The following is a 15376-nucleotide window of genomic DNA, read 5'->3' as shown; positions in this document are numbered from 1 at the left end:
TGAAAACGGGCAAGGAGCTTTTCCAAGCACGGATGCATAATGTGCCTGAGATTCGGCGAGCCGTGAAATGCTAAGAAGTAATTATCCTGTTACCACCAGCTGTTACATCCTCCTCCTTCGAGACGAAGAAATTCGTTTCCGCCGCGACCTTGCGCGCGCCTCCGCCTCTCTTCTACCCTGCGGTGCCACCCCTTTCTTCCGTTTCCAACCAGCGAGTATTTCTTCGGAAACAATTACCGTGTGTATCAAAGGTCGTTAAATTACTTTCACGCTTTTCAAAGCGTCCCGACCAGCACGAAGGAACGGAAATCCAGTCCGCTGAATCGATTCGCTCGCCCGCTGTTTCACTTCACTTTTCTGCATCGGACGCGAGTGTTTTCGACGGACGATTCGCGGCCATTACAATTTCTCGATCGTCCTCCGACACACGGGGAGGAAAATTTCATCGAGCTTCGGCAAGAGGTAAATTCTCAGCTCTGCCTGTTCGGTAAGCCACGAGCGTGTCGACTTTGTACGTATCCAGCGGAAGTTCGACTTCATTAAACGTCATTTTCACGAGGATCGCGACCTCGCGTGGAAATTGGTTTCGTAACTGTGGCTCAATCAATACATAATTTACGCGGCAACAGCTAATTTGCAATGCATTACCTGGCAGGCGGGATCCAGAGGGGTGGACGCGGATCTGAAAGTTAACAGTTCCTTGGGAGCTCGCGAGGGAACGATTATTATGCGAAACGGTTGCTGGCTAACCTTTCGGCGGAGCTTTTATGCTCTACCAAATCGTTGAGCGTCGGTGCAATGGTTTTGCATTCCGGTCGTCCTCGTTCGGCGTATAATTGCGGAGTCGCGAGGACGCGAGATCGGTTCTCTGGTCGAACGCTGGGATTGTCTTCGAAATGGGTTGGAAATATAAAACGTCGAATGTCGAGGAACCACGGTGATTCGTCAGCGAGCGGGGGTCCAGCGGGGGATCGAAAAGCTGAGGCAGCCTCGGAGACGTTGGAACGAAACTACGGGCGTAGCCAGAACGAGTCGCGGACGCGAGGAAACTACGCATTAACTTGATTAAAACGTTCGTTTTTGGATTCCTGCCTCGTAATCTCGCGCTGTTTCGTCACTGTCCCGGCTGGCAGATAAATTGAACGAAACGCTCGCCTCTATTCGGCAATTTTCATTTGCAATCAAATGAAACGCCGCGGGATTTTAAAATAGATTGAACGCGGTAGACGACCGCGGACGATTGTAGGTCTGCCACGATCCTACGCTCAGTTCATCGTGTTTGCGTACCTTCGATCCGAACTATATTAATTGCTCGCTAGATACCAATTAAAACAGCACTTTTATCCCTTCCAAACACGTTCTGCCTACTCTTCGTCGTACGCTATTAACGAAAAACCGTTGTCTGCGGTGTCGATAATGATTTCCGAGCACCATCTCACCCTCTCCACGCGAACTATTCCAAAGAGCCTCTCACCCTTCCGTCCGCGTTCTAAGATCGATCCCCATTAAATTTTCGTCCCCGAGGGGGAAGGTTTAGAGTGTGCCAGGTAAAGGGGAACGGCTCTTTCGCCTATCGGCCGATTAACAACCGGAAGAGGAGTTTCCCGTGGCAGAAGAAGCGACTTGACCTCCCCCACCCTCTCCCTCTTCCAACAGGCGAGGAGCATTCGGGAGCAAACTCCGCGGGAGCATGGCTGGAACAAGATGACTGGGAGGCGACGGTCGCCGGAGCGTAAAATATGAAGAAGTAATCACCCCTGGTAGCAGCTGGCAGGACTTACTTCGAGGCGAAGGTTAGAAACGACGCGACGCCTTCCAGGAGGATCTACAGCGGGAGTGTGGCTGTGCGCGTTCCCTGGAACACCGGATGGGAGGGGTTGTCGCGGCGGTTTCGGCGCGGTGGGTGGGGGGGTTGCGAAAGTCGTCTACGGGTCGTGCAAGTGGAGGACAGTAAATTCGGTGAAGCATAGATTGCAGCCGAGGGTTTCAGCCTGGGGTCGAGCTTAATTTCGCGGCCACCTGGAAATCCTTTGGTACCGTGCCAACTCATTGCCGGATTCATTCATAACGAAAGAGACGTACAGCCCTCAAAGGTATCGCGCGACCAGTCCCCTCGTCCTCCGGCTCTTGCGAGACCCGTCCCGCCGTCCTCCACCCCTCGATGGTAATTATAAACGGGCGATTTCCTCCAGGCTAAGCGATTAAATCGTCCAGACGCCATCGAGTGGCCATTTCGATCCTTGCTCTCTTCCGCTCGAGCGCCACGGAACGACACGGAGGCGAGTCGTGATTCGACGGAATCATTTTCGATTGAACGCGCGGTTCCGTTTGCCCCGTTACAGGCGACTCGCCAGCGAATCTATGGAACAATAAGTTTATCTGCGCGAGGAGACGCGTGTAGTGCACCCCGAGGACGAATAAATCACCGCGCGCCCCGAGTTCGTGGACGTTAAATCCTCGCGAAGTACCGGAAACGGTTTCGACTACGCGTCCCCGGACAATTCCCGACGCCCCTAGAATCCTGTCAGAAAACGTAACCTGTCGCGCCAGCGGCTCGACAGCGTAATTAAGACGCGTCGTTTCTAACGAGACGTCTCGGTAAAGCAATACCCATCGCCTAACCCCTGCCGCCACGAGCCATCCCTAGTCCGTGTTCCAATTAACCGCCACACGACGGGCGTCTACGTTCCCCTCGCGAACAGACGTGATATCGTCACGTCACGGCAGCGACCGGTTCCTCAATTTTCGCCTCCTTTCCCTGTTTTTATTTTTGCTCTGTCGGACGACTCGAAGCGACCCGGACCGTGCAACAGACGGCGAGACACCGGAAGTATTCCGCGGGAGGTCCAGGGACGGCAGCCGGCCCGACGAAAACCCGTTCGCGGATGGAAATTGCTTTCGACGAATGGTTCGCCGGAGATGTGCACAACGGCGTAGAATTTGGCCGACACTGGCTGCGATGGAGGGGTTAGACCGTGAGAGTGGGTCGTTCTCTCGTCTTCCGGGGTCTTTAGAGAAAATTGCAATTCCTCGTAAGTGACGTACCCTACCCTCCCCACCGCGGTGACTGTTTCTTTCTCCTTCTTCCCGGCTGCTCCTCGACTCTTAGATGATTAAAACTGCCCTCTCCTCCGTACCTCTTTCAAGTCAGCCCTCCCTCTCCACTCGTCTCCACCATCTCGTCAACCAGAACGTTCCTACGTTCGAGGAACAGCGAGGAGAAGCGTTGAAGAAGATTGCAAAATAGCTGTTTAGCGGTCCAACGCCGGTGAACGAGGAGAAACGTTATTGCACGGCCGTCATTCGTCTCGAGATCCTCGCCTTTTATAGACGGCCCCGGCGAACTCACTGTTTCGATGTTAATTTCAAACAGGGACCGGTGACGAGCGACCTTTTATTAGACAGGGGATCACACCAGCCCCGCCGTCGGTGCATTCAACACCGCCGCTTGGACCTCGCCGCAAATTGAAACCTTGTTTCGCGCTTTTCGGGCTCGTTAGTCGCGAATTTTACGTCGCTGAGGACAGCAACGGTTTTCCGAAGGCGCAACGTCCGTCGGATGTTACGGAATCTCGCTGATTTCCGGGCTTGTTCGGCTCTCGAATTTTATTGGGAATAGAGGCGAGGAAATTGCGCACGCGTTTCACCAGAAAGCGATGAAAGGGGTTCCGCGTATTATAATTAATTCATCGTGTAATTAAAGACGTATTCTTTGCGCACGCCGAGCGTAAAATTAATGCACAGCCGGGCATTCATTGGCAGTTATTATTTCGATATCTGAAAAACGTACCTTACCATATTAAGCACAATTACGCGTCATTAAACGTAAATGAATCACGTTGCCCCTGTAACGCGATGATTGATTGGTATACGCGCGCAACAAGTTTAATTAAAGCATTTCTATTTCCCGTAATAACCGAACGGCTGGCATTCCGGCCAACACCGAGAACGGATGCCAAACGAAAACGGCGCACTAATACGAATTTAATATTAACCCGCGCCGTTAGGCAACCTCAAAGGACGAAGCTGCCGGATCCGTCGCAGAACTCGAGTAACCCTTGACTCGCTGAATATTTTTAACCCTTCGAACGTTGGACGAGGAACGTACTATATCCGTAGTTTTTACTCGACGAACGGGAAATATTTTCATCTCCATTTTCAACTCTTATTTGAATGTACCTTAATATCCTTAAAACGACGGCGAACGGTCCGGCGAGCTAAATCCGCGGACGTTTCGTTTCGCATGGCTTACTTCGAACGCGTTATTAAGAGATATTTCAGCCGGAAACTGTCGCTGTTTTTTTTTTTTTGCGAGTTTTAATTTAAAAAATGCGCAGGGCGACCGATCCTCCGTCACCCCCGATTCGATTCGAATCGAACGCGCGCGGCCGCCAACGTCCTCGCCTCGCCTCGCTCTTCGTTCGATGTCATACATTTATTTCGCACGGGCCATGAATATTTATGCCCCCCTTTACACGAGCGAACTTTCGTTATCTTCTGTGAAATTCCTGAATAACCGAGGTATCGCCGCTTTAATGGAGAAGTTTCGTACAAACTTTCAGCTTTACAACGAATTCTTAATTGGGTATGACAAAATCGTTTGCATCGCGTTGAACGAATAAAAAGGAGGAGAAAACCAAGGAGCAGAGCGTATCTGCATATTCCTGTTAACAACGAAAGCAATTTATGTGTCCCGTAAAATTCGCGCAACAAAATTCTGCCAGTTTCACGGCTTTGTCCATTCGCTCCTTTCAATTTCCACGTTCTCCGCGCGCGCGCTGAAAACATCCCGCGCGCCCGCGGTGTGTTTAAATTTTATATTCGTCAGAGGAGGCGGTATAAAGGGAGCTTCTGACGGAGTTTCTTACGTTCCGCATGCAGCCTTAAGGGTGATTCGGTGCCGCGAGTGTTCGCGCGTAGGTGCCTGTAAACGCGGGCGAGAACGTGTGCCTCGAACGCGTACGAGAGGTGGGTAGATAGCAACCTCGTGTAGAGAGCAGCGAGAGAAGGAGGAGGAGGAGGAGGAGTTTGAGGCGCGAAGGGACTTCAAAGTTTCGGATTTTCAACTCGATTTGCTCCTTCGCCGAGTGTGTACTGCTTTTACGCCAGGCCCTGTTAACGCACGCTGGTTCGTTTGCTTTGGTTTGCAGCGGTACATTGAATTTTGAGCGCTCATATTAGCGTCGACGCTCACTGTTTGACTTCCCTGCACTTGTTTACACGCGACTGCGGGATTTCGAGCCGAATCAACTGCTTATTTCCATTTATTTCGGGTACACCTTTGCACGCTCGCTGTTGCAACTTCGCCTATCATTTTTTCCCCATGCTCAGCATCGAAACCGTGTAGTTTCTCAATTACTTTTGCCCTTCTGGCGAAGAATAAAGATTTGTCCGGAACCACCCTCGAAATGATGACGGCAATATCGCGTTGAGCACGCTCCAAGGGACGCAGGACTTTTGTTCAGGATGGAAAATATTTTTGGTTTCCAGTTTGGAATTCTGCGCAGAATCGAGAGCCAGTTTTTAATGCATAAAATTCGGGGAAACGAGGACACACCACTGGGGGATCGAGCAGCCCTGCTCAATTTACTCGGAGACAAGTACCTGCCCTACGCACCAGCGTACCGTCATAATATCGTTACTGGTTGCTGTTCCAAATTATTAAGCTCGCAAGTCTCATCCCCATATCGTTCCTGGAAGCAACTCGTTACGCGCGATTGATCGAACTCGCGAAGCATCCCGATTAAGGGATACCGCCAGCGTGCAACGAGACGGTTCCTCAAGAATTATCCGTGGCTCGTCGTCCGGCCACTCTCGTGGGTTAACGTCGCCGGGCAAAAACCCGGTGGAAATGATATTAGGGCGCATAAAGTACCGCAGTGGTCGAGCGAGCCGGCATATTGGAAACCGTCCAATAACCCACTTGGCTTGCTGTATCGTTGCCTGCGAGAGGGGTAACGAACACAAAAAGAAGGGGCGCGGCTGTACGGGTGGAGGCACCCGAACAGAGGCAAACAGAGAGAGGTACGCGAAATAAAAGGAAAAACGAGGGTGGAAAGGGGGAGGGGGAGGGGTGAGTGGAGAGGAATGGAATAAACAAAGAGTTAGGCGAGGAAAAGAGAATAGGGGTACGCAAAACGAGAGAACGGAGAGAGACGATACGTTGCGAGGTGGGAAAGAGAGGAGGAGAAAAGTGTCGCGGAAAGGGGTAAGTCGTCACGCGCTCGGTGAAATTCATTGGGCCGCGGATTTCGTTGGGGAATTTATTAAAGAATTTATCGGGATTTCCAGGGCCGCGTAGCCCCGGGCGGAAAGAACGCACGCGGGAGCGATTCGTGCGCGCATCCCGGGAAACAATTTTGATATTCGAACGCAGCCGCGTGTAATTATGTTACACGTTATTGAAATTTCGTTACGCGCCGGCCGGGCGGGCTCGCGGCCGCCGGGGCGGGGTTTTAAAATTGATGTAATTGAATAAAACGCGCGGGGGAACGTCCGCGTGACTTGAATCCCGACGCCGCGTGTGCCATCTGCTCGCGACAACTGACGCTGCATTCTATTAAAAAATATTACCGCTCGTCCGCCGGGGGTAGCCTGGTCCGCGGATCGAAAATGAGAAACACGCTCGTCCCAACGTTTGACGGATTGGATCGCCCCGATGGAATATTCCTGAACGCTCCAATTTCCATTACTCGCCCGGCGGATTCGTAATATTTTTCCACGGATTCTCCATCCGAAGTCGATATTTCGCTCCGGCTCCGCTACTTTTCCTCGAGCGCGCCTCGAGTCTGTAAACTGTTTCGCTGATCATTTCGACTGACTTTCGCCGCTGAATCCACCTAAACGGACGTATACGTACGGCTTAATATCGTTGCGATATTTCGTGGAGGTTTAGAGGAGAAGGAGAGCCGAGGCGGACCACGGGTGAATCGATTCGCGTCCGCATTTTAATCTCACCGGCGGGATCCTGGCGGCAGGAAAGGAAGGGATTTGCCTGGCGGCCCTTTCACCACCGACCAACCGGAACTCGCCCCCTATTTTCCCTCCATCCGCCGGCGGAGATCCAGGAATAAGCGTCAAGTGGTTCAATTAGAGATCGCGTTTAAATTTCAAGGCTCGATCCTCTGCGGTGGTTATCGCGTATCGTATCCTTGCCTCGCGATAACGTTCTTTCTCGTCTCGCTGTTAAAACGCATAGAAATTGCAAGCAGAGGAGAAATTCAACGGTAAATATACCGCGAGTGTTTCGAGCGTGGCGTCCGTTGAAATATTTGAGGTAAACGGTGAATGAATAATTCGTCGTGGCAACAAAAATTGTTCAGCATAAAACGAAACGGGACGAGAGGGTTCCTTTATTTTTCTTTCCTCCGTTTTTTTTTGTCTCCTTTCCCCACCCACGGTCCGAGTATTTCGTCGCGTGCGTAATTCGTAATGAAATTTCACGCAAACGCGAACCCGCCGCGGCGATTATTATTTCTTTTCGTTTCGACCGCGACTCAGCATCGCGCGATTCTGGCAAAACGCGGATAACGAACCGAGCCTGTCCCCGGTTAAGAAGCGGGGAAAGTCAAACGCGACACTCGCCCCTCGTTTCCGGCTGGCGGCTTTCATTTTAATGAATTACGCTCGCGTTATTAACCGGCTGGCTCGCGACACTCGTTACACACGGCCGCTGGGAAAATTCCAATGAACCGGAAGCTTGCTTACCCTCCAGCGTCCCGACATAGGCGTGCAGCGGGTCGAACGCGATCCGTCGGCCGTTCGATCCCTCGAAAACGACGTTCTCGTGGAACAGGCTCGTGTCTCTCGTCAGCCTCATCTTGAAAACCCTGCAACAGAGAATCGTTCTTTGATCTAAGCTCGCTGCGCTTCGCGGCTCTCGCTACGTACGTTCTACACGTAGCTGCGCGCAGGTATAACAGGTAGAATCGATTAACCAATATTGGCGTTCGATAATTCGCACATATATTTGACTAGGTCAGTCCCGGACAGCGTAACCGCCCCGCTCGCTTCGTTACACCGTTTGGTTTTGGGCACACGGCTACGTTACACTCGCCGCATCTTGATAAGAACCGGCCGCGTAATAATCGAGCCCGCTATCAGTTATCTACGGTTCAAAAATGATATCGGGCGCCGACGAGAACGCTTTGATTTAAAATAAACGGGGGTAAAGTAATTTAACTGGACGGATATTGCCTTGATATTTTTCGTCGGATAACAAACGTCCGTTGACGGATGATGTTTCCGTGGGAATCGCCGGAACGGGAGCGTAGTAAATGTAATTCAGCTGGATTTATTATATTCGAAACGATGAATTACAAACATTGTGCCTCCGCGAGAGCTGCAATATTGGTTTTGAAGAGGGAACCGGGCCAGTAAAATATGGCGGGGTAGCAATAAATTTAATAGCTCGCATTGACTTTACGCGGATCGATCGGCTGGTTGGCTTTTCAGCCGATAATCGATTTTAAATCGTTTCCCAATTATTACGGCCGCATTTTCTTCCTCGTTACCGGCTCGATTCCTCGGGACGAAGCGCGGGAACGAATTAAAACCGGACGCGGGGACAGTTTTTCCGTGCGATTGGAGGGAAAAAAGTTCCGATCGCCACCCTGGCGTTTGCGCCTCGAACGTCGCGGATACGGTTGAGAGACACTGCAACAGGGTGAACTGAACTTAACGAGACAGGTGTGTCACATAATAATCGCGCGATACAACGGGACGAGGGCCACATATTACATTGTAACCAGTCCCTTACGTGTTCGAGCAACTCGTGCGCGAACGGTTTACACGCGAGCGTGCGCCCGCACAATCGATAATCCGATCCGGGAGGGGTTCGATGTTTTCACCTAATTATTGTCTAAGCCCGGTGATATCCGATCGATCGGGGCTGACTACTCTCCTTTCACGGTGGCCCGCGCCACGCTGATTTCAATCATTCATCGCGGAGAAAGCCGATCCGCGTTTCCGCGCCCGTGGATGTCACCGTGATAATGTAACTAATGAGACATTGAAAGCAACGCGCGTGCAGGATTAATCCGCGCTGATGAAGTGATTACAGACTGTCGAACGTTCGTCCCGCGACCGGTCGACTCACGGTAAGATTGATGAGACCCGGCAATTTTGTGATCGATGCTTTTTGACGTACTCAGCCAGCCATTGTCCCGGGGATCGGAGGGCGAATACGGACGCGGACATCCGAGCCACGCCGATGAAAACGAGAGAAACGTCACTTCGATAATGAACGAGTGACTTTTAACCGGGTTTGTAATTTTAAGCCCCACCGGCGAACACCGGCCAAGTTTCCTCTACGCCCGTCCAAACTTTTACCCCCTCGACCTCGATCACGTGTCAGAAGATAAACTTCGATCTGATTCCGCGGAATTTCCCCGTCGGAAAATTATGCTCCAGGTCCGAAGAAAATACCGGGAACCGAAAGGGGGGACCGGGGAATATTCTCTCTGCCGAGCGTCCGATCCCCGCCCGGATTCGAGTTTAATTAATTTGCTTTATATTTAATGCCTCGTATTAATTGTGAATTCCGTAATTGGGAAGCCGGAGGATTTCCGCGATGTTTCGGATATGTAAAATGACGCGGATCGCGATGCTCGCGGGCCATCATACTTTTACCGACTGACGTCGCTACGCCGGGAGTACGATAACGAAGTGAAATTCGTAATGTAATTGTGTCCTACAGGGAGTATTAATTAAATTACACGTTAATTACCGTATTGCTCTGGCAATGATCATTTCGTACGGTACGCGACACACGGTATTTAGACGCGAAACCTTGCTCGCAAAAAATTCCATCATTACGCCCCGATGCTTTTACCCTTTCGACGCGCGTATAACGAAGATGGAAACGCGCGTTACCACCCCCGCGCATCGAGCGCGTTAAAATGATAAACGACGAATACGACCGAAACGAATGATGCGTATTATTTATTTATACGCGTAAATGGCCAAGATTTACCGTCCCCGTAAAACGCGTAACTATATGTAAATGCGTATTAAGCGAAAGTAATTATGGAATTGGAGGGATGGAAATTTACATTCAGGGGTAGCGGCGATTCCGAATAGCCGGGATTTAATGAATTTCCATAATGGACCAGACCAGGGTTTTAACTCGATGGAAAAACTGCTTAAAACGGGTGCAGCTTCGGTGTTTCCTCAAGAAATACCACCGCTCGCCCCTTTAGAGCCGTCCATCCCTCGTTGCCGGGCGAGGCAACTTTTTCCTCGCGCGCGCGCGCGCGCGAACAACTTCTGAACGCCGCGAGGGCATCGGTGTTTTAAATTATCAAATCCTCCGATCCGGCTTCAGGAACAATCGGGACAGACGTAAGCGTTTAAACACACTTTCGGCTGGCTGAGTTTTCGCGAACGCTCGCCTCCTCTATGTATAGTTTACCCATTATGTTAGCGAAACTCATTAGCCAGCAATTTCGGTTGAAATGAGTTAACTAGTTCGCGGCATTCGCACAAGTGTCTCGGGCACGGAACAAATCTCATTAAAATAATTCATACGAGTCATTAACCGAATACCGACCAGCCGTCACGTCTGCGCTGGCAAAAATCTCGCCACACGCGGCTAAGCTCGAGGATCGCGACGTACGACGACGATGCGCGAGGAGTCTAATTGATCGCACGAGCCGGATTAAAAGCTCCTCTACTTTTTAATCACACTGCCGGACCGTTCTCCGCACGGAAGCGCAATTTCCTGGACAATAGTCACCGTTCACGGCGAAAGGAAAGTAAGCATAATAATATCCTCCCTATCTGGTGTAATAACGCGAACCGCGGAAGAGGACGCGCCAGAATAAGGAAGCGGATAATAACGCGCGCAAACGAGTCAATAACGCGACGCGTTCAAGTTGCTCGAACGATAATCGTGTCGCGTAAACGTTGATACGCCGCGAGCCGCGTTGTTATCCTGGATAGAGTGGACGCGCGTACGTATCTCGCGATCGAGAGACGTCGCGTCTCGTTCTTCAGGTAAGCTCTGCGGGGTCTCCAAGCGATAACACCGAGCGATACCGTCTCGAGAACGAAATCAGAGCGTTGCGACGAGACGAGGCGCCTCAGGGGCTGGCTTAAGTTTCGCAGGAATTAACGTCGAGGGCCTGAGTCTACTAACGAGTTTTGCCATTCGAAACGCGCCGACGAAATTCACCGAGTTCTCGATGGACGCGTCGGGGAAAAATCGAAGCGGAACGCGTTTTTGCCGACGCATCGAAAGCGGTTCGTAACGAGATTAATCCGCGGTGTATCCGACAGGACTCGAGCCGAGTTTGGAAAGCAGCAATCAACAGTTTCACCAGAATCGCACACGCGAAATTACCAAGTTACTCGTTTGCGTTACCTAAGTCGAAACACAGGAATCTTCAGGGAGCGATACATCGAGAAGTTTGCCGTCCCTGGGAACCGCGGGAGCGCGTCGTTCAGCTAGACAGCCGACATATCGAACGCATAAATCCGTGACTCTTTATATCAGCCGCGACTGCTCGCGGGAAGTTGCGGAATTGATATACGGAGACGCGGCCAGAAGCGAGCAACGGGGCGAAGTTCGACGCGAGGGCACGGGGATGATTTCGCTCGCGACCGCGGAGAGGTGAAATTTACAGCGGCCTGCCGCGCGAGTATGTCTCGCGGAACTTTCTGTTAACGTTGAACAATATCCAGAATCAACGAGGGCCGCCGTGTCGCGCGCGGAACAGCAACTCGCGGCTCGAAAACTAGACGCTCAGGTGAAAAGCACCGCGCGATGGCGAACGTTGACGCGTTCGCATAATTCACCGCATACACGTACAATGCACGCGAGCGACGGTTAACGAAGAAACCGGTGGACACAGGTCGAGTGTACGGCAAACGACATTTGCGTTAGACAGGGCGAACAACTATTCCGAAGTTTGGATACCGGCCACGTATCTGCGCGACATTACTCGCCAGATAGGAACATCGCGTGTAGATTTGCATCGGACGTGCTCGTGACGTTGCCACCCCGGAACGATATCCGTTCGGGGGTGCGCTCTCGAGCCTGACGGAATATCCTCGACTCGCGCTCTGTTGCTAATTGCGGATCGACGCATTCGAAGCATCGCGGAAATCCGAACGAACGGGTTTCTTAAAATAATTGCGAGCATCGAGACGGCGTAGTTTATTTTAACTCGAGTACTGACTGGCGCGTCTTACGAGCTGACGAGGAATCGAGCGGAGCGACGCGCCCTGTTGAAATTAATCAGAACAGGCTGCGTTTTGTTAGGCTTCCGTTCGAAACCAAATTGCCTAATAATTCTATCGGCTATTGATTATCAATTAATTTAAGTTTAAATGCCGGCCAGGTAATTAATGCCACGTCGTACGATATTTATGCAAAACTGAATTAGGACGGGGGAATGTTACCGGGATATTAATCGATTTATTTGGCCGTCGATTCGCTAATGAAATTGAAGTTTATGCATATTTGGATTGCGAAAAATTCAATTCATCTCCGTTTCTACTCTCTCTCTCTCTCTCTCTGCTTCTAGAGCGCGGCGCAACGCGGCCGTTTCGAGCTTAACATAAAATTTACTTTATATTTAAACAGGCAACTACGCGAATGTGCTTTCAACCCTTTTAGTATTAAACGTAAAACTGCTTCAAACTTTTCCATTCCCCGTCTAACTCCCGGCATAATTCCTGGGAATGCGGCAATTTCGGTGCTAATTTAAGAGTTCGGTGGAGGGAAATCGAAATGTCTCGCTAAATGATCGCTAAGGCCGTGCTCGCGCGGGCAGCACCGCCTCGAAGGGCCAGAAAACAGGGGGATCGCCGACGAACCATGAATATTAAATAAATTTCGAGTCACGGTCCGCTGTATCGTGGCGCGAAAATTATCGCCGGGGCCCCCGTTACGGCGTTATTGCTCAATTTACGCGAGAACGACGCTCGCCTACTCGAAAGGACGATTAGTCAGGTGCGGTGAGTGATGCATGTACCATTGAGAAATGGGATTAGTTGCAAGGGTAATGCGCGCTCCACCCCTCGACAACCTCGTTTGCCTGGTAATATACACTCACGGAAGGGACACGTTCACGTGCACACGCCGTTCACGCACGCCGGAGGAGTACGCGGAACGTGAAGGCCGTTTCTTGCCCTCCTCGCTACCGGTTTATCGTCCCGCGAGAACAACCTCTCCCAGCTGATTAATGCCCTCGGACGCGTTTCTCCTCCTCCAACCCTCTTGCTCTCTTTCGATCCCACTTTCAAACCTTGACGAGCGTTCGGTAATTAAGACGAATTCGCTCCAAGTTGGCCTAGCGTTTTTCTGCCCACGGCATTTACGGGCTGCGATTGTTCCTGGCGAAATGAACAGATCCGTTTGGAGTTACAGGGATTTAGTAGCCGGGTAAAAGTTATGGAGCTTAACCGCTAAGCGTTCCAGGACTGAGACGGTGTAATAAGCAGAGGATCGTTAGTTCACTTAGCACCGTGGGTAGGTACGCGCGTAGCTATCCTCGGTGGAAGGGTCGCCGTCCTGTTTGCTCCGATCGAATCGATTTCGAATTGATTCCCGCGCGCTGCAGGGTCTGCCCTTTCGCCGATCGGCACGTCCGAATTTCTCTGCAATTAGACGACGTAAATGGCTCGAGCGCGATAAGTGTCGATATTAAGGTTAATTGGAAGCACGCCGCCGGTTTATTTGCAACAGTCCGCCTGATTATTGCTCAAGGAAGTCATTAATGAACAATCCAATTAAATCTTAAGCGATCCCGCCGACAAAAGAAACGAGATTCGACCAGGCAACCAAACCAATTTTAATTGCACCCCGTATGCCGGATCCAAAGGGGGGGGGGGAGGGGATTTTATTTAACAGGAAAATAATTGGATAACTGCTACTGTCTCTGTTACCTTATACCCATTGTCCAAGGCTCCAAGGTTCTAAACGATAACGATCTCCCTCAACTATCCCTTTGTACGTACGGTTAATCGTAAAGGGTTATTTTTCCCTATGCGAATACCACGGGCCCACGTCCGATAATTTCCCTTTGCGACCCCGATCGATACGAGCTGCGGCTCGCTTTTTAATTACGAGTGAGACGCGAAAACACGCGGTCCTCGATAATCCTCCCCGCGGACCCGATTCCCGTTCGTCTGTAATATTTTGATTAGAAAGTAGTGCGCGTTTGATCGTTTCCGCGTATAAGCGGGAGCCGACGCGACGATCGGTATAAATATGAGGTCGTAGGATCCTCGGATTTATCCCCGACTTAGCTTTATCGAAACGCCGGAGGAATTCCAGTTGTTCTCCCCCGAGTTTGATACTCTGCCCGTCGTAAAGCTGCCCCTACCACCCACCGTCGACCTCCATAACCGAATCAGCCAATAAAAACCAAGTTTTACCGCCTGCAGCCGAAAGGGTTTCGCGCAAACTTTCTGTTTTCCCTCTGTTCAGGCTCCGGTAAACATCGGGGAGGGCTCGATATCCTAAGCGGAATCGCATTCAAATAAAACATCGCCCCATCTAAATCCGCACATTCCTTCTCGGCTTTTCGGTAGATTCAATTTGAAATTACGTAAAAATCCCTGGCGATACCTGTAGATTCACCGTGGCTACTTTCAGCCAGACGTGACGCAAAATTTTTGCCCCCATCGCATCGACTCTTAAACTCGCTCGTTATCCGTGACCAAAGCAGCCACTTATAAACTCCACCGGCGTTTTCCACCGATTTTTTTTTCCCTCGTACGTTCCATGGTACGTATTTCCTGGGAATTTCGCGGCTCCGTTCGCGAATGCGTCGTCGAGAGGGCGGAGATGGTATCCGGCGGTGGCAAGCCGCGACTCGCGATTTCCTGCGCTCCGTGGTCCCCGTGGCTCCGCACGAAAAGGTAAAAAAGTGGTAGCCGCCGACTTATTTCAGCCGGCGGATTCAATCGGAAGCGATGTTCGCGCGAGAAGGGGCAGCGACCCTCTCGTGGCGACGCACTCGAGCCCGAGTGCTCGTCGCTCGGGATCGGGACTGGCTGGGTATCGACCAAACGCTCTCCGCCGTGGCGGCTGCGAAGATGTTCGGAAACTGGAGCGAGGAGGTGAGACTGTCAGGCCAAAAAAACCGGGTGAGCGGGGCAAAAACGACGCTGCGAAGTTTGATGGAGAATGGGCTTGATGGGGAATCGAAGAAACAGGGCGGGACCGCGGCGCGAAGGAATCGCTGGGGTGGAAAGTAACGAACGTCGATGGAGTTTGTTAGGGGAGAAGTGTTGATGAGCCAGGAGATGGGGGGATTTTTGTAATTCGGAAAAGTGGAGGAGGCGAACAAATTCGAGAGGAACTCGAGGGTTCGAGAGGAACGGAAGGAAGTCCTTCGTTCTGGACACGGTACAGCGAGAATGGGAA

At 51.3% G+C, this 15376-nt stretch overlaps 2 protein-coding genes across 2 annotated transcripts in view; one reads left to right on the top strand and one right to left on the bottom strand.

The window, feature by feature from the left end:
• Positions 1-15376, top strand: part of LOC143429954 (ELMO domain-containing protein 2) — a 138814-nt gene that overhangs the window by 6839 nt on the left and 116599 nt on the right. The window lies entirely within an intron of this gene.
• The window catches only part of LOC143429943 (disintegrin and metalloproteinase domain-containing protein 10), a 102121-nt gene that overhangs the window by 66138 nt on the left and 20607 nt on the right, over positions 1-15376 (bottom strand). Inside the window, exon 3 of the mRNA XM_076905819.1 lies at positions 7708-7829. Coding sequence (XP_076761934.1) covers positions 7708-7829 — 122 coding nt within the window. The remainder of the gene's footprint in view (positions 1-7707; positions 7830-15376) is intronic.

The sequence above is a fragment of the Xylocopa sonorina genome, chromosome 12 (genome assembly GCF_050948175.1).
Source record: "Xylocopa sonorina isolate GNS202 chromosome 12, iyXylSono1_principal, whole genome shotgun sequence".
In the NCBI taxonomy this organism is placed as follows: domain Eukaryota; kingdom Metazoa; phylum Arthropoda; class Insecta; order Hymenoptera; family Apidae; genus Xylocopa; species Xylocopa sonorina.
The sequence above is the reverse complement of the archived record's forward strand: the minus strand, read 5'-3'. Positions and strand labels throughout refer to the sequence as shown.